The sequence below is a fragment of the Macaca nemestrina genome, chromosome 5, assembly GCF_043159975.1.
Source record: "Macaca nemestrina isolate mMacNem1 chromosome 5, mMacNem.hap1, whole genome shotgun sequence".
NCBI lineage: Eukaryota > Metazoa > Chordata > Mammalia > Primates > Cercopithecidae > Macaca > Macaca nemestrina.
Genome location: NC_092129.1, coordinates 86,884,479 through 86,903,499, shown reverse-complemented (window position 1 = coordinate 86,903,499; position 19,021 = coordinate 86,884,479). Strand labels below are relative to the sequence as shown.

The 19,021-nt window shown below is 34.7% G+C and overlaps 2 protein-coding genes across 9 annotated transcripts in view; both read right to left on the bottom strand.

Annotated features, from left to right (window-relative positions):
- Positions 1 to 2,249: 2,249 nt before the first annotated feature.
- On the bottom strand, positions 2,250 to 18,750 carry LOC105499058 (PNN interacting serine and arginine rich protein). 4 transcript variants are annotated; one of them, XM_011771466.3, is made up of 12 exons: positions 18,665 to 18,750; positions 16,893 to 17,011; positions 14,831 to 15,019; positions 13,040 to 13,263; positions 11,461 to 11,632; positions 10,368 to 10,558; positions 8,328 to 8,465; positions 6,894 to 6,993; positions 6,124 to 6,177; positions 4,831 to 5,001; positions 2,832 to 3,918; positions 2,250 to 2,599 (listed from the first exon to the last, which is right to left on the bottom strand). In XM_011771466.3, exons 2-12 carry the CDS (start codon positions 16,978 to 16,980, stop codon positions 2,569 to 2,571), a joined length of 2,445 nt encoding a protein of 814 aa, XP_011769768.2. In that variant the 5' UTR covers positions 16,981 to 17,011; positions 18,665 to 18,750; the 3' UTR covers positions 2,250 to 2,568. The 4 variants fall into 4 exon arrangements, with proteins under 4 accessions (XP_011769768.2, XP_011769769.2, XP_070952796.1 ...); XM_011771467.3 differs by having other exon boundaries at positions 16,893 to 17,007; positions 18,665 to 18,746; XM_071096695.1 differs by lacking the exons at positions 2,250 to 2,599; positions 2,832 to 3,918; positions 4,831 to 5,001; ... (1 more) ...; positions 6,894 to 6,993; positions 8,328 to 8,465 and having other exon boundaries at positions 10,422 to 10,558; positions 11,461 to 11,574.
- LOC105499057 (ubiquitin specific peptidase 45) overlaps positions 18,665 to 19,021 on the bottom strand; it is a 100,163-nt gene continuing 99,806 nt past the window's right edge. For all 5 annotated transcript variants that reach the window (XM_011771460.3, XM_011771465.3, XM_071096691.1 and 2 more), the window contains one exon: positions 18,665 to 18,744. The gene's annotated coding sequence lies outside the window, so the exon portion shown is untranslated. The remainder of the gene's footprint in view (positions 18,745 to 19,021) is intronic.

The following is a 19,021-nucleotide window of genomic DNA, read 5'->3' as shown; positions in this document are numbered from 1 at the left end:
CGGCCCCCCCAGTAGCTGGGACTACAGGCGCCGGCCACCACACCCAGCTAATTTTTTGTATTTTTAGTAGAGACGGGGTTTCACCGTGTTAGCCAGGATGGTCTCGATCTCCTGACCTCATGAACCGCCCACCTCAGCCTCCCAAAGTGCTGGGATTACAGGCGTGAGCCACCGCACCCAGCCAAAAAAAATTCTTTACTATTACCTTTCACATGTTTAAGGAAACAAAAAACTCAGGACACTAAAAACAGACTGCGAAATTTACCTACTTGGTATTACACCACTAGAAACAGATGCTAAAAAGGTAATTTTATAGTGGCAGAAAACATATACACTAATGAGATTCCACACCAATTTTTATTTATATTTTGGGGCCTGAAACAAATCTTATAATCACCTCTTTCAAATTACATTTTATTCCCTTAATGGTGTGGTTTACCCCCACTCCACAAAAACAATTACAACTAACACACTAGAAATATTTTTTTAATAGAACCTCTTAAAGAAGACATTTTCATTAACCAATCCAGACCAAGGATTGTCTCAAAAATTTAATCTGTTAATTTTCTGGTGGTGTTATTTTAGAAAATATTTCATAACCAAATTATACATCTAACTTTTATGTAAGTTTTTGCATTCACATCCTAAATCATGAAAACCCTACCTTATAAAACCTTACCACTCAAGGTAAATACTGTATCGCATGTCAAGAAAATAATGAATTCTCTAAATCTGGCACTAAAAGTCTGAAAAACCCAAATATCAAATTATAACACTGATTTATGTACTAATAATCACAAATGTCATGACGGCTTTTAAAAAAACTACAGATTTAACTGATAAGCTTGCAAATTACGGCAGAGTAAATAAAACTGTCAACTACTACTTTTGGCTCTAGTTCATATCTTGCCCAAAAATGTGCATATCATAGCCAACATAATTTTTCTGTAGAATTTTATTTTGAAAATATTTCACTTCAAGATTGATCTAAAAAACATTTTAAGATATGAAAATGTTATACAACTTATCTATTACAAATTAATCAGATAATTCTGTAATTAGGTACACTGTGTTAGCTCACCTACATAAAAAATATTGCACATTTTCCTTTATTTTGTCTCCAGATGTGATTGATGTCTAGACTATATAGAATTCCAAACTATTTTAAAGTTATTCTGTGAAATGTCATCTTTATAGATATCAGAACTAAATGCACTGTAAACAGCCATTTTGGTAAACATGCATTTATTCACAGTTGATTTATTTCCTTTAGATAAATGTATAACTGCTCAAAATTATATAATAACCTATGTAGAGGTACAAGAGCACACTATACAAATCTATTTCTATCTTCATGTTGAGGAAACACTGATCTTGGCAAAAATCTGGCATGATTTTTAAAATTAACTATTGCTGGTAAGAAGGCATACTTTAAAACTTTTCTGTGGCCTGCACCTGTTTTCTTTTAAAATTAAAATGTAAAAGCATTTGTTTTCAGAGATTCATTTATCACTGAATAAGTGATTACATAAAAAAAAAGGACCCTGAAAGCAACTGAGTTAAAATGCTTTGAGAGCCCCATTCTACTCGTAAGTTATCAATGCCTTAAACTGTTAGACCACTCACTAATCATAATTTTAAGAAACGGACAAAATCAGACAATTTTAATGTCATGAAATTGACACAAACCTGCATAATACAGCATTCCTCCATTAATTTGAGGTCATATTATACTTTAAAAATATAAATAAATATATTGAATCATGAGTCTTATTTCTATAACCCCAAAAAGTGTTTCAAAATGCTTCTAAAACAGAAGTGACTGTAGAATATAGTTCCAGACTTGACTATTAGTGTCAAACACAATTGTTCCTTACAAATAACTCTACTGGTGCACTGGCTTGATTGATTCCAGCAATTTCATTTTACAGGAGTGAACCACACGTTATACACACAGAGAATATATTACTTGAAAATCCCCAAAATAGGAAGAAAAGTTTAGAAAGTTGTCAAATACTTCCAAATGAAAAGTAAAGGTCTATTACTAGCCCTCTTTCATAGCCTTAAAGTTGGAATCTGACAAAAGTCCATGGGTACAATTTACAAACTTTGACAGACTATTAAGTAAAAACCATTTTCTTTGGGGGAGGTGAGAGAAGGTACCTTTAAAACCTGTTATACAAAATTCCAGCTGCCTTTTGATAAAAGTACGTTCCTTAGATTAAAACCATAAAATTAAGGTGCAAGAGTTTAACAAAAATGAACTAAAGAGCTTTATTGACATCACAGTACATTCAAGAATAATTTTAAGAACATTACAGCTGAAAGAGAATGGCATGTTTATAGTCTTATTATGCACTATATTTTTTGAAAAAAATGTAATACAAAGAAATCCTATTAAGTAACTTGGAGCAGCATTGGAAAAAGTACACCTATTTACAGATTAAAAAAAAAAAAAAGATTCTGGTTTCACCTACACAGCCACAATGTGCCTCTATAATGAGACAAGCCCTTAAAACTCATGGAATTTTTTTAAACAACATCATGGCATTCTTGCCACATCATTCCTCAGCGTTTACGACGGGGAGGGGTTGTTGATCTGAAAAAAAAGGGAAAAGACAAAATTTAAAAATAAAAATGTATTTTAAACTAAAAATCTGCAATTTTAAATAAATAATATTATATAGGATTTCTAACATTTAAGACTATGATTATTTATCAAGTACCAAACTGAGTTTATTAAAGAGAGAGAGAAAGGACACTTTCAACTTTGAATAAATTCAGTCAAATTTTTTAAAAAATCAGACAAAATACTTTAAAAAGTATACTACCTTGATCGGGACTTAGACTTGTGTTTGCGGCTTGCCTTCTTACCAGACCTTTGAGATTTCTCCATGGATCGCGATCGACTATGTTTAGGCTTCTTAGCCTTCTTTTCTTTGCTACTTCCTGGAGACTCAGAACTGCTCCTTCCACTAGAATCAGAGCCTGAATGTTTTTTACTATCTTTGGTAGTACTTTTCTTACTATCTTGTCTAGAATCATGTCTTATGATTTTAACAGATATAGAACCACTCCTAGAGAATGTTCTTTCACTTTCTCGTTTCCTTTTTAATCTATCATCCTGACTACTGAACTTAAAATCTTTGTCTTCCCTTTTTTGTTTCTCTTTTCTTTTATCCTGTTCACGTTCCCTTTCTTTGTCTTTCTTTTTCCTATCTTTATCTATACTTCGACTCCTCTCCTTTTTCCTCTCTTGTTCTTTAGCCTCACCTTTATGCTTATGACTGTTCCCACTAAGATTTCCACGTTGATCATCAATTTTACGCCTATCTCGACTCCTACTGCGACTGGCACGATTGGTTCGTCTATCCCTTGAGCGACTTCTACTTCTACGTCTCTCTCGGGAAGGACTCCGATTTCGTCGTCTTTCTCTTTCAATGCTATTTCTATTAGATCTCCTCCTATCTCTAATCTTTACCCTAGCCCTATTGCTCTCTATTTTAATTCTGCGAGAGTAGCTTCTACTCCTGCTACGTCTAGCTTTGATTGTTGGAGATCTACTCCTACTGTGTCTCTTTTTCCTTTTAGGAGAAGAAGACCGAGAAGAAGTACGACTACTACCTGAGCTAGAACTGTATGAAGAGCTAGAGACAGTACTACTAGTACTACTAGTTCTGCTATTGCTACTGGAACTACCACTACTAGAACTTCCCGACCTACTCCTTCCTTGTTTTTCTTTTTCTTTATGCTCTTTTTTTGGTTCTAAAACTGATGTGGTTTCATTTGGAGTTCTCTTCTTTTCATTAACCACATCACCGTCTGCTTCTCTTGCTTCTAGTAGTGATAAACTATTTTGCTCTTTATGGATAAATTCATTCATCTCTTTTGTAACCCTTTCTGTCTGTTGCTTTTCTTCTGAAACAGAAAAAGACAAAAACACTAAGAAAATGTGAATGTAAAATTATCATACTACCAAATGTCAAGCTACCAGACTGCAACAACAGAACACCACTTTCAATAGAATTACAATGCAAGCCATATAAGTAATTCAAAATTTTTTAGTAACCACATTAAAAAAGAAAGAAGAAACAACTAAAATAACCTAATATACCAAAAATATTATCATTTCAACACATAATAAATTTTTTAAAATTCTGTTTTCTTTTTCAAGTAAAGCTTTTGAAATCTAGCATGTAATTTATACCTACAGCATATGCCTAGCCACATTTCAAGTCCTCTATAGCTTGTAGTTCGTTAAGTTACCCTGCTGGACAGTGTAGCAAAATACAGTATCAAGATGTAGAGGTGCGTGTGAGGCAAGTAGGAAAAGACTTCCCTTTTGTCCAACTAAAGCAAAATTTTAAAGGTAAATATAAGTGGTTTATAGGGAAGTCTTAGCTACTAACTCTTAATTACCTTTCTTAGATTTTTCAAAGAAGAAATTCTAAGTAAATTTTCTCTTTTGTTATTCCTGTTATGTAAAGTATCTTAAGTAAAAAACTTCTAGGTTCTCTATTATCCTTATATATCCTAGCTACAAATTACTTTTCGATAGTCTTACAAATATATTTTTCCCATTTCAAAAGTAATCTTTTTCATTTCAATAATTTTAACAAGAAATAAAAATACCCTAAATAGCTTGGCTTATAGCCACTGCAATGAATGGCTCCTAAAACAACCAAACAAAAATTCTGACTTTAGTTTCAGTTATATCACATGTTATTTATAATACAGCCTTTATTTTATCCTTTGATATTTTTAGGTTGGTTAAAAAATAAAAAGAAATACAAAACTGGACCAAAATTAAGTCTAAAAGATATACTACACCTTCCATCTGTTTATCATGTAATAGCTGCTGTTCTTTTTCTTTTCTCCAAAAAGCTTCCTGTTTTTGCCGGATTCGATGCCGTAATTCTTCATCATCAGTGTCAGATGACTCAGAGCCTCTGTCACTCCTCTCATCTTCGCTGTCTCCTGATCCATAACCACCCAGTCCACCTGTGTGCATAAAGCTCAGTCTATCATATGAAAAAAGTTATACTATGCACTAAAAACTTTTCAAGGTCTGAGAAGAAAGCTCATTTCTTTTTTCATTGCCTTTTCCCAGAAGAATATGCTTATTCGGGGTGGGGAGAAGTATACATTCAAATGCTTAAGGAGTTCACAGAACCTTCAGGCAAAGGTTACTTAATATCTTACTCTTTCTGGACTATTTCATATCTTTCTCACTGTAAAGGAATCATAATGGGTTTGCTGTACTGTCCATACTAACCAACAAAACTACTTAACAGGGCAGTAACAAAGCCACACTAAGGCTCAATCATGACCCTGAAAGTATTTCTAAAACTAACTTTTATTGTTCAAAGTTTAGAAATCCCTAGAGCTAAGCAATTTTTCCCTGAAAAAATTAGAATACTATAATCTCCCTGGTACAGGAATATTATGGTGCTGAAACTACTCCCCACCCTGAAATGATATAAATAACCATAACAAAAACCACATGGGCATTTGGTTCTACCCACTTCTCTGCGTCCTCACAAAAATTAATTTGAAATGAAGATGTGGAAAAGGCAAATTCAGGCTTTTACAGCCTTGATAATATACCATGCAAATAGTAAATTATGAACACATCACTACTGTTTTACTATAAGATAAACCCTTTCCTCTATATTAAAACTTGACTTGCCACAACACAATCTATGTAAGTTATTAAAAACATTAGTGGATAGGTTCTTCCCTAAGGCATGTATGCAATAATTCTGAAAGTGAGCTTAGATATTATCATGGCTAAATTATGAATTATCAAGTACAAACTATAGGTGTTCATATATAATTATATATATATATATATAAAATGCATATATTGGAGCAATAAGGAAATCTTCCAATATAACTTGCCCCAATAAACTATGAATTAACCATCACATTTATAAATTTCTCACTGTGAATGAGTCAGTCAAAAAAATAGGCAAACCTTTTTAGACAGGATGACATAACCCTAAGACCTAGGATTTTATAAACTGAGTAGGACTAATACAGTTTCAAAACAGAACACGTAGAGAGACAATGTATGTGTGATTTTTCCCTTTAGGCCCTTTCACAAATATGGAAAACACTTACCGAGTCCAGTGAGGGAAGCCAGTGCACTGGACTGTGCCAGCTGTTTTGCAGGAGCTTTGTATCACATCAACAACAGGAACAACATGTTAACACAAATAGCCACGATTTCATAGTCATGAGTCTATGGTATTGTTAAATCTACTACTATTGCTGCTTTTTGGGGAGAGAAGAAACATTAAAAACATAACATTCATTTTAAACCAGTATCATGTCTGGCTTTGAAATTATAACTCTGATGTGAGCTGAAATTGGTTTATAATGAGAAAAAATGTTGACAAGTATATCTGTATGTCTATTTCTGAGATTATGACATGTAACTTAATTTTTGTTTTCAATACATTTTTTAAGGTGTTACTAAAATATAGGGGTAGGGAATCACTTGCTTCTGTAAGAGATAACTGGTAAACTAAAAACTGAAGGTTAATAATTCAAAATTCATTAGTCAAAATAAACTGTATCAGAAGTCATACAATGCCATGTTATCTATAAAAAAAATCAGGTGAAATAAACTGAACATCAGGAATTTTCCACAATACATTTTAGAGGACAACAGCATGACTGCTAATTTGTACTCATGTAGGTCAGATAAAACAAAAATATTTGTATAGCTTTAATATGGTGTCTACATATCTAATCTTTAAGAGTTAAAACATGCAAGAGAATATTCAAATATCTGGTAGAAATCCAACAAGGACAACAAAAAAAGTCCAAAATAGTCATCAGAACCAAAATACCCCAGGAAAAGCAAAATCAAAAACACCAAAATATACCTTTCGTTGCTTTGCGGTGTGCATCTTTGGCTACGTAATAAATTTCTTCATCTGTGACATCCAGTAGAATTTCTGTCAGGAGCATTTTTGTCAGCAACATCTAAAAAAGAGCATTTTATACAGTATTTCTAATGATTATAGCTACCAATAGTGTGACATCTTCAAAAATATTAAAATACAAAGTCATTTTTTTTTTCCAGACAGAGTCTCACTCTGTTGCCCAGGTTGGATCATAATGGCGTGATATTGGCTCATTGCAGCCCCCACCTCCTGGGTTCAAGCGATTCTCTTGCCTCAGTCTCCCAAGTGGCTGGAACTGCAGGTGTGCACCACCACACCCAGCTAATTTTTGTATTTTCAGTAGAGATGGGGTTTCACCATGTTGGCCAGGCTGGTCTTAAACTCCTGATCTCAAGTGATCTGCCTGCCTTGGCCTCCCAAAGTGCTGGGATTACAGGCGTGAGCCACCATGCCCAGCCACAAAGCCAATTTATAAAATATTTTTAGACATCAGAGCAGCCATTCCAAGGAATAAAGTATCCTGAACCTTTTTCTGTTAACATCAAAACTTCAAAAAAATTTTAGCCTGGGTGCAATGGCTAACGCCTGTAATCTCTAATCCCAGCACTTTGGGAGGCCGAGGTGGGCAGATCACCTGGGGTCAGGTGTTTGAGACCAGCCTGAACAACATGGCGAAACCCTGTCTCTACTAAAAAAATACAAAAAATTAGTCGGGCATGGTGGTGGGCACCTGTAATCCCAACTACTTGGAAGGCTGAGGCAGGAGAACTGCTTGAACCCAGGAAGCAGAGGTTGCAGTTTGCCGAGATCCCACCATTGCACTCTAGCCTGGGCAACAGAGCGAGACTCCGTCTCCAAAAGAAAAAAAAAAAAATTCCAAAATCATATGGATCAAAGAAAAAAATATTATGAATGTATCTGTATAGTAGAGACACTGAATTCAAAACACTTTTTTCTTTTTTTCTAAGACAGGGTCTCACTCTGTCACCCAGGATGGAATACAGTGGCACCACCTCAGCTCACTGCAACCTCCGCTTCCCAGGCTCAAACAATCCTCCCACCACCTCCTGAGTTGCTGGGACTACAGGTGCACCTCACTATGCCTGGCTAATTTTTTGTAGAGACAAGGTCTCACTATAGTGCCCAGGTTGGTCTTGAACTCCTGGACTCAAGCAATCCCCCTGCTGTGGCCCCCCGTGAAGTACTAGGATTACCCCAGCCTGAAATCAAAACATTTAAAAAAGTCCCTATTAATGAAAGTTTCTATAATTGTTTTAAGTTAAAAGGAGCATCTCTTCAATTAATAATACTGGTCAGCAGTTCTAGTTTCTATTTTTTCCTCTAATATTGTCTCCAAAAAAAAATTGCAAACAAAATAAATCCATGTACATAGTCAGAACTTTAACATTCTACCATTTGATACTCTTTCTCCTCTTCAGTCATCTCAGGGTCACTATGATCTTCTTGAGGAACTGGGGATGGACTTCTGGTGACTTTCCCACTACTTGCAGCCTCAACATTTTCAGTGTCTTCTTCTTCCTCATCACTATCCTATAAAAAAATAATAGTATGGTAGTCCAAATTCATGTGTATAATGTAAAATCCTTATCTTACATACAGAAAATCTTAAACCCCAAACTAAAAAGCCTATGAAGCAGAAATACGAGTGAAATTGCTATTTAAATTATATTTATTACAGATTTCATTTAATAATTTAAAAGTATAACCTGGGAAAAATGTAAGATTACAAGATGGCTTAGGAAAATAAATTATTTTTTCAATTTTCTTTTTCCCTTAGTCAATTTTAAACTTATTTTATAAATACCCAGAAAAACATAATGCCCAGAGACTGATTTAATTATTATCTATTACATATAATGGGCCTGAGAGGCTTATAGAACTTTGGATAAATGGACCATAGACATATTATTCAGTATAACTTTTACAGCTATATATTTAAGCTATTTATCTAAAGTTGCACAACTTAAAATGAAAAATCTCTAATCACATTTTTCAGGGCCAAGTTCTCAACTGGCTCTGAAACTCAGTAAAACTTGCTTCTTTTTAGCTCCATAATGAAAAGATAAAAACAAGGTCTACTTCAGATTAAACAAATGCCAGCAGTTTGTCTCCTGTCTTTGTATGGTTTTAGGTTTCAAGATCCAGATAGCATGTGACTCTTTCCTTTGTCAGAGAAGTGTCCCCAGTCACTTTTAATAATCCTAGTATGTAAAAGACAAGATGACCACCTAGATACTACTGTGGAAAGACTACCTGAACCAGGGGAAAAATATATGTAACACAATCCCACAGGCATTTGGGAGGAAAGAGGAAGGATAATTTCCAAACAAATTTTTGATGCTTAAAAAAATTTGGAACACCACTATTTCATGTAAGGATTTTTTTTAAAAAAATGAGTGGGCAGAGTGCCTCATGTCTGTAATCCTAGCACTTCGGGGGGCCAAGGTGGGAGAATCACTTGAAGCCAGGAGTTCAAGACCAGTCTGGGCAACACGGTGAAACCCCATCTCTACAAAAAACACAAAAATTAGGTGGGAGTGGTGGTGTGCACCTGTAGTCCTAGCTATGCACTTAGAAGGCTGAGTTGAGAGGACTGATTGAGTCCAGGAGTTCAAGGCTACAGTGAGCTATGATTGTGCAACTGCTCTCCAGCCTGGGCAACAGAGTGAGGCCCTGATCCCCCAACTGCCTAAAAAGACAAAAAGAGTAAGCTTCAACAGTGTTTTTCTGTTGTTTCTTATTTTTGTTAATTAACATCTAGAAGAGAAACACAGATTTGGTGTATGTCTTTTGGGGAAAATAAAAGTAATTTACGGAATTTAAGCGAAACTAAAGCCTGCCAAAATCTAGTTATTCTGCTCTTCTTGAGACTTATTTCTAAACCACAAAATGGTCGTGGAAGACAGACCAATTTTCTGAGTTGCATACTGGCCAGTGCTGTGGCTATCATACCTGCTGAATAAAAAAGTTCCTAAACCACTCAAGCCATCTAACTGATGAAGATTTAAAGACTTTAAAATGTTGTTATACTTCCAGTGCTCATGTCAAAAACAATAAAAATTATTACATCCTCAGGGATATGTTTAAATGTTCAAAAGAGGGAGATTGTATTTCTCTATTACTATTTTAAGGTAGATTTGTTTTATAATGTACCACTAGGGTGTCACCTGTACCATCATGAACGAATACAGATTGTTTATCAAGATCTAGCCAGCTCTCTGGAATGAAATGTTTATAAACTTGTTTTCCATTTTCTCCTTACTGTATCTTCAGTAACACATATATAAAAACATAATCCTCAATACACTTAATGAACATAATCTTAGGAACATCACTCTAATACTTTCCTATAGACTAAAATAAAATATTTCAGTAAAGTTTTCACACAAACAAGATTATCACATGGCACTTCCTGTTGGGGATTCTACTTACAAATTTACTTCTCTGAGGTAAACGAGGGCCATCCCCTCCTTCAGCATCTTCTGTGGCCTTTTTTTCTTTTTTGGACAATTGTGAACGTTGTTGTTCCATTCTTTCTTTCTCCAATTTCTTCTGCTTTTCACGTTCCATTTTTTCAAGGCCTTCACGGATCCAAGCTGGAAGAGTCCTGCGTTTTACTGCGTCTGTTTCACATGGGAATATACACAAGTCAATTAAGTAAAATATTTCTACAAACTTGTGAGTAAATTAAAAAAATATCCCATTAAATACCAGGTTTTCTTAAATGCCATCACTTTTAATAACAGTAGGGAACACTGCTCTAGTGCTTACAATCTGCCAGGACACCATGAAAGCATGTTAAACCATCATCTAATTTAATCCTTACAAAAGCCCTCAGAGATCACTACTATTACTCCACTTATTTCCCCAGGTGAGGAAACTGAGACTCGAAAAAATTAAGTGATTTGCTAGTAAGTTAAAAAAGCTGTAAAGTTAGACTCTTTCTAAAATGTAAAAAATAAAGATTTATTAATAAATGCTCCTGTTCATTAAATACTGAACGATTTAGAACTTTCCGGATATAAAGTGGCATAAATATGTATTTGTCACTTGAAATAGGCTGGCTCTAAAATGGTATTTAAAAATTGAAATTTTCTGCCAAAACACTTAGGGGAAGTGAAATAAGCAAAGGAAAATTAATCTGACAGCAGTGCATCAGATGAACTGAGAGTGGACAGAGACTGAACAATTAGGTTTAAAAGGAGAAGGGCTCATGTATCTGCATAATGTACTGAAATGCCCACAATGAAGAAAATATCAAAATGATATGGCTAGCATAAATTTGCACTTCATCACAAAATCTGGAATTTAATGTAAAGATTTAAAGAAAATTATTTAAACCTTTTAATATTTTAGCCCAATATCATTTTTGTAAATTTAAGCTTTATGACCATAAAAAATAAAGTGTCAATTCCTAACACATCAGAGATACTTGAACAATTTTAATAAAATAAGACATCCCTTTTATAAAATGATAAAAAAAAGTCATGCCAATTGTGGTCCACTAAACTAATTAAATAGCTACCAATTTGTGGAGGCTCCTGCTTCACAGGAAGTGCAATAGGTGAACGCTGCCGATCCCTGAATGATGATGGCCTTTCTCTTCGATTCTGGGGAGGTGCTGGAGGTCCTGGAGGTCCTGGTTGCCAATAAGGAGGATGAAATCCACCTTGCGGTGGACCAAAAGCAGCCCCATGCTGAAAGAGTATTGCAGTTTATTTTTTCTTCAAATTAATACAATATACTCTCTGGGACACACGTGTGTTATGAACTGGGACAGTAGAAATCCATGTGTGCAGCACATCCAAGAATTCCATGGCTCTAATATCCACCGATACTTCTATAGTCCCAAGAACCTAGGCTTACTTTTCTTAAGATTTTCTGGCTATGTAAATGCAAAGAGGCTTCTAAAAGCCACCTGATAAGCTACTTTGAAGAAGTATATGAAATTTTTCATTCCAAATCCATTTACAAGCTAATCCTACCAACACTAAGACATCAAATAGATACTAATTTTTCTTTACCTAGACATTTTTGTCAATTTCAACACCCTACTTACAGTGAACAAAAAGTGAACTAAACAATTTAAGGTGTTTCTATAATCTTGCAGATATATTCATTTATAAGCAAAGATAGAAGTTACTGAATCATTAAATATTTTCTGCAATTTTGCTATTTTCAGAGGCTTTTCTAGGCCAGCTGCCAATACAGCTCTTTGTCTTGTTTACATGGGATCTACCACACAAAAGTAGGGTAAGCAGATGTTCCCTGCCATTACATTTCTTCAAACAAGATAAAAACTGTTTTATCTGTATACCAAGTATACAACAAGTATCTGAATATTTATTAACGAGAGGATTACCATCTCAAGGTGAATATTATATGTTCATTATCAAATCTACCTTAGAATTCACAAAATAATGATTTTTCTTTCAAAATTTTAAATTATGATAGCAGTTTATAAGTTAATAATTGCAGTCAGTTACTTCAAAATGACAACTAGCACTATAATTTAAGGGTAGAACCTGGCAGAGGGAATAAAGTAAATAAAGCCCAGCATATGACACTATTCCCCACAGAGTTCTATGTCCCTAGGAATGAATTAGATGCTACAGAGGAAATTATATACAATTCCATTAACATGTCATGTCAGAATGGAAAAAAAAATGACACTAGAAAAACAGTCATAATTCTACATAGCACAAGGAATTACACTTAGGAAAATGATCTATGTTGATGTGTTTTATTCATGTCTTAACCATAAGCTATATTCAATTAGTGTGCATTTTCTAGTCTTTAACATTTAAATATACCATTTTGAAATATAAATTAGAAAACAAAACATCATATAGCTATTGCACTTACACATTTTTTTCAAAAATTTTCCCTAATGATCTTTTATACCATTTTCCTAATGAAGAAAATCAGAAAACAAATTCTAACTATTTTAATACTCAAAAATTGATAACTTTTCTGAGACAGAATGTGCTTATTTACACAAGTCTGAAAAGTGAAACACGTATCTTAGGTATTCTTGATGAGACACTTCCAAAGAATGGATTACGTGCACATCTACAATATTAAAGCAACAAAATATCTTTCACCTGATAGTCAAACTGGTTCACTGGCCCCACTGCAAAATTATCGGGTGGTCCACCAAAGTTGTGATTGTTCTGGTTAAATATATGCCTGTTGTCAGGGGCAAATTCCCCACTGTCCTGACTGTTGCTGTCTTCAGAAGGAGGAACAATGTCCATTGGGCCTGGTGTTGGTGGCATCCATGGCTGATCTGGAGGGGGGTGTGGGGGTTGCTGATGCATTCCCCATTCTATTTAAGATTTAGGCATAAAAACATTCAACAGGGGGTTATAACAAAATCAACACAAAATTTTAAGATCTCAAGAAAGATTTTTCAGTAAACATACAGATTTAAAAAACAACTTATGACTTCTTGGTCAAACTCCTTTTGTCTTAAAAATAAGCAATAAACTAAACTGTCATATGTAATTCAAAATGAGCTAATTCCACTCTAATTCATATCCTAACCAAATGCCCAACGTTATTTTTAACAAATGTACCAAAATCCAAAGCACTATTTTTGTTGAATTTTTATATTTTTGTTTAGTAACAACACCACAAAAATAATACCTTGAGGTTTTATATAATTTCTTTCTTACACGAACACATTTATCCTCACAACATCCCTGTGAGGTAGGGAGAAATCAGGTATTATTTTTGCCAATTTCGGGAGGGAAAATTGAGGCACACAGAGGTAAACCACTTGCCCGGGGTCACAAAGTAGAGTAAAACTAAGGGGTAGGGATGCCAGGGGGAGTCATTTAAGAACTTAAACGTAGGAACGAAAACATTTTCAAACGTGGGGAAATTTCATTTTCAAGAAAGCTAGAAACGAACTACCTCACAGTATCAAAGACTAAAATATTTATGTTTTTAAAAGTAATCTGAATTCTCATATTTTTCATTTTAAATGAGGGACTCATTCTGTCACCCACGCTGGAGTGCAGTGGCATGATCACAGCTCACTGCAGTCTCAATCTCCTAGGCTCAAGCAATCCTCCCACCTCAGCCTCCTGAGTAGCTGGGACTACAGGCACGCGCCTCTATGTCTGGCTGATTGTTAAGTTTTTTTTTTTTTTTTTTGTAGAGACAGGGCCTTGCTATGTTGCCCAGGCTGGTCTCAACTGAGGTCTCCATTCTTATAAGGAGAAACAAAAAGTATTAATAGGGAAAGGAGGTTATGACTTCACCATCAGCATACCCAAATGTGAGGCTAATTCCTCCATAGTTTCAAGTGACTATTAAAAAAGAATAACACAAGCCATGGAAGACTGAATTAGCATCAAGAAATCTACATCATACTGTGAAATAAAACAAACAAAAAAGTAAAACACACAAAAACTTATGAAAGATCACTATCTGAAAAAAAAGGGAAGAAAAAGGTAGGCGGATGGTCGGGGCAGAGTATATTTGACAGACTAATTTGTCACACAGTGACACAATTTTTCTTTAATTAGAGGCTAGACATGTTTTACTCTGCCAGTGCTGCTTCTGAAAAGGCCAGAGGTTGCAATAGAGAGACAAAGAATGCTCTCTTCCCTAGATGCCAAGTGAGGTTTCCAGAGTGTTCCCAGCCCCTGTCAGCCTAGGAATGAAGAACCAAGAAATGAATCAAACTGAGTGCCACAATGCTAGCAGAATGAGTACAGAATAATTTTAACCACAAAATGTCAAAGTCAAATCAAATTGAAAACTGCCTATTTTTTAAGAAGCATTAATTTCAGGAAGTCATACTACTAAGCAAATTTAAAAATTTAATAATAATCTTCATTTTGTTTTTTAAAAGTCCTAAAATTGTGAAAACATAAACAACAAACCTGGTTGCCACATTCTGTTGAAGTTTGAATCCCCTTGGAAATTCCCATGATTGTTTGGACCAGATTCCATTGTAGACATATCTTGTCCATTTGGCATCATTCCTGGTGGTTGTTCTACCATGCTTTGTTGTCCTGAAGCTTCTCTTTGGGCAATCCAAGCTTGGGCCAATGCAGCCCAGTCAATCTGGCCTAACGTAAATTAACATTGAATTCAACATTCAGAATGTAGGAGCTAAAAGAATAGTGCCTCTATGTAAAACAAGCATCTCAATTATTCCTTAGATCTTAAATATTTCAGACAGAGAGGGTATGAGGGAAATTAGAAAAAAATTTTTTAAATGAGAGATCTTAAATATTAAAGCATATTGTGTCTGAAAGGGTGCTTAACAAATAACCCATATTCAGGCTAAAAAATAATATAACTATTTAACACTTTCAGAAAAGAACTCCACAAGAACACTCTTAACCCATTTCTAATATTAATTCATTTAAAATTTATCCCCTGTATCTTACTTTACTGTTTTTAAATGTCATCACCTTTACAAAAAAAAAACACCACAAAAATAATCTAATGCTATCATTTCTTTCTTCAACATGTCCTATTTATCTTTCCAGGCCTGCATTCGAGCCTATAGGCCTTGGATGAGTGCAGCTACCTAATTCTGTTTTTCCTCATGGTTGCCCTTCTTTAAGAAAGGCTCCCTTCTCTAGCCAAAACATGACTAGTGTAGTCTGGTTACAACTTCTTAGCCAATCTTTACTCAAAGTTCATTTCCCCACTATCTTGAAGACACTCTTCCCCCAAGATATATTTTTTCAATTTTTAAATTTTTATCTATCTATCTATCTATCCATCCATCCATCCATCCATCCATCCATCCATCCACCCACCCACCCACCCACCCACCCATCTATCCATCCATGATCCATCCATCCATCCATCCATCCATGTAGAGTCCGGGTTATGAGCCTGGCTAATTTTTGTATTTCTGGTAGCGACGGGGTTTCATCATGTTGCCCAGGCTGGCCTCAAACTCCTGAGCTCAAGCAATTTGCCCACCTCAGCTTCCCAAAGTGCTAGGATTACAGGTGTGCGCCACCGCACCTGACCTCTCTTCCAAAGTATCTATATTTAACATTTCAAGACCTTTTTAATACTTTTTATTTTGCAAGTCCACTCAAAAATGCATTAAGATCTAATATGAATAAAGTAAACAAAGTAGAATAAGATATGTTTTTCTGCATCTTACTTTAATGAAGATTAAATAGATATTCTCATACAGTTTGAAACACTGGCATAATCCCTATGGGGTTACATGTGGCAATGTGCATCTGAAATTACCATGACTTAACAAACCTAGCTCTTTTCATAAGAAAATAATTGGACAAGCGGATAACGATATGTACACAAGATTACGCTAATTGTTTTAAAAAGTGAAAAGCTACAAATAATAAAACATCCAAAAGTGGCTTTGTTAAATTATGTTACAATCCTATAACAGAATGATACATGGCTATTGAAAAAAGAAATAGCATCAGATTAACCCAGCGAGGGCACAGTAATGTAAGTGGTCTTACAGATGAAACAAAATTGGTCACTAGTTAATAATTGTTAAAGCTAAGTAATAAATGGGGGACTCCCTATACTCTTCTACCTTTCTATGTGTGCCTGAAATAGTCCATAGCAAAAATATTTTAAAATGATATAGCATACCATCCAGTTCAATATGATATACAACTTTAAGAGTCAGAATTCACATAAGTGTGTTCTTCATAAGCAACATATTTTAGGCTTTTCTCTTTCTTTAGAAAAACAAGGACTAAATCAGTTTAAAAAATGTAAAATCTTCAAAAAGCTTTCTATCTTTTTAGAGTCTTCCAAAGGGAAGTCCATTTCCTGCTATATAAGCTACGGCAAGGCTATTTATGAGAACATTAAATTCTGACCATAAAATGGTCCAATACACCAATCTTAATTCCATATCCCTTAACCCTATCATGTGTCTTCTACCCATTTACACATATCCAACCCCGCCCTTTCAAATTCAATTGGTTTCCTTACTTGGATCCTGTTGGTGCTGGAATGACTGCATCCATTGTTGCTGGTTCAAGGGCCACTGCTGCCAAGGCTGTCCTCCTTGATCCCACATCCCTTCTTTTAAAATATACTTGATTTTCTATCTTCAATAAATTAAACATAGTTTAAAAACTATAGTGAGTTATTTAATCTTAAAACCTCACATCAGAAATTATTTTATGATGATACATTTATTTCATCAGAGGTCTAAAATTCTTGTCAATAGCTTGCCAGAGGCAACTAGAATTTTTAGGGTACCGAACGAGAGGTAGAAAATTTTATGTTAATGCTGGTCTCAGAATTTGATGGCAAGCATAACAATGAATTTAGCTCAAAAAAGACTTAAAAAAAAAAACTCCATTTTTTGTACAATATAAATTTCTGGACAATTATTTTGAAGATTGTAGGAAAAAAGTGATTTCATTTCTCCCCAATCAAGATTTCTTTAAGATAGTAACCAAACAGCTTCGGCTGATGAAGAAAAATTCTTCCTCATAAGTAATTACAGCTAATAAAAATGAAAAATGCAGAATATAATTAGAAAACTATCATATTGCCAAAAGTAATAAAATATTAACTCAGGAAACCTTACAAAAAAAGTTGATGAGAAATCAGAAATTCAAAGGTTGCCAAAATACCACCCCTACAGATTATTAGGTGTCTACTATGCTCACAGAATCACTAAGAATTCTCATAATAAATATTTAACTGAGTCCAACTGAGCTTTTGGATTTTACTTACAATATAAAGCAATTTTACAGAATAAAGAAATGAGATAAACTGTATAAATCCAGAAAGTAAGACAGCCTCCAAGACCTGGTTTCTTAACATATAAATAGCATGGAAAAGATGGGAGGGAAGGTACTTTATGTTAATAACTATTAAATCTAGGAGATGGTATAGGGGGGAATCATCACACTAGCTCAACTTTTCTGTAAGCTAGTCTGAAAACATTTCTAATAAAAGGTTTAAAAGTCTTACAAGTCTAATATCTTTGTACTTTATCAAATACTGATACACAACCCTGTTCAAGAACCAGTGACTCACACAACCAGGGCATGGTTTCTTCTTTATTTTTGTATCCCAAGGCTTAGCTCATAGCAGGCATTTAATAAATGTTTACTAAATGAATCCTTCTAGACTGATCCTTTCCTGTATGCTAAAAACAAGATAAAAGCAAGCCTTCGTATTGCAGGATCACAAAAAGTAGGCAAGTTGGATAACAATAAAATAGAGACATTAACTCTAATAGGACAACTGGAGATTACAATTCAGGCCCTTAAAAGTTTCCAACTCCAGTCTTCGCAGCATTCCCAGAATGCCATACAGGTATAGTTCTATCTGCAGCAGATCCTAATCCCTCAAATGAAAAACACTGTGGATTATGGGGGGTGTATTTCTTTTGTTACCTTGATTTCCTTATGAGTCAAATGTACCCATCTTCAAGTTACACTAATCAATTACAACAGCATTATTAGAATATGGCAAAATAGGCACTAGATAGCACAAATGAGGCCAACAACTGGTTTGGGTATCAGTTCCAAGTTAAATATATTTCTTTTTCTAACCCCTCTTCAGTGTTTCCTTCTTCCTCCCCTTTGTGTCCTCTCCAGTTTCCCAAGTACACCTTTAGAGCCCTTTAAGGTTAAATAGGTTATCAGAGCCCTTGAAAACTAATTTCACTTACAACTTTAATTAAGAGTTAACAAATAAATAGGAAACACCAAGAAGACACACCAACTGCTATTTAAACTGACCTCAGAGGTTCACCTTCTGTTTAAAACTTAGGTTGATTCACACTACAGCTTCGAAGCATAGCAGCAAGATTATGTATGCCCTGGGGGAAAAAAAAGTAGATGTCTGCTTATAGATTATCATGATTTGCATAAAAATAAATTCTAGAGATGCAACATAAGTGTTATCATCTCCAAGTTAGTCACTTTTCCTTGCATTAACTTTATAATGGGGAATTATTTTATCATAATAAAGTTAAGGAAAAGAGATACACCAGAAATGAAGAGGCAAAGCATTTTAACATCTTATTTCTTTCCAAGTATCTTTTATTTACTTGAACAATTCCTTCATAATAAAAAACAATGTCAAACAATTTAGAG

Coding starts and splice junctions, on each gene's coding strand:
- LOC105499058 (XM_011771466.3), bottom strand. CDS start 16,980: ATGTGGGATCAAGGAGGACAGCCTTGGCAGCAGTGGCCCTTGAACCAG. Junction 6,178..6,893: donor ACACCGCAAAGCAACGAAAG/GTATATTTTGGT, acceptor TGTGATACAAAG/CTCCTGCAAAACAGCTGGCA. Junction 5,002..6,123: donor GGCTTCCCTCACTGGACTCG/GTAAGTGTTTTC, acceptor TTATGCACACAG/GTGGACTGGGTGGTTATGGA.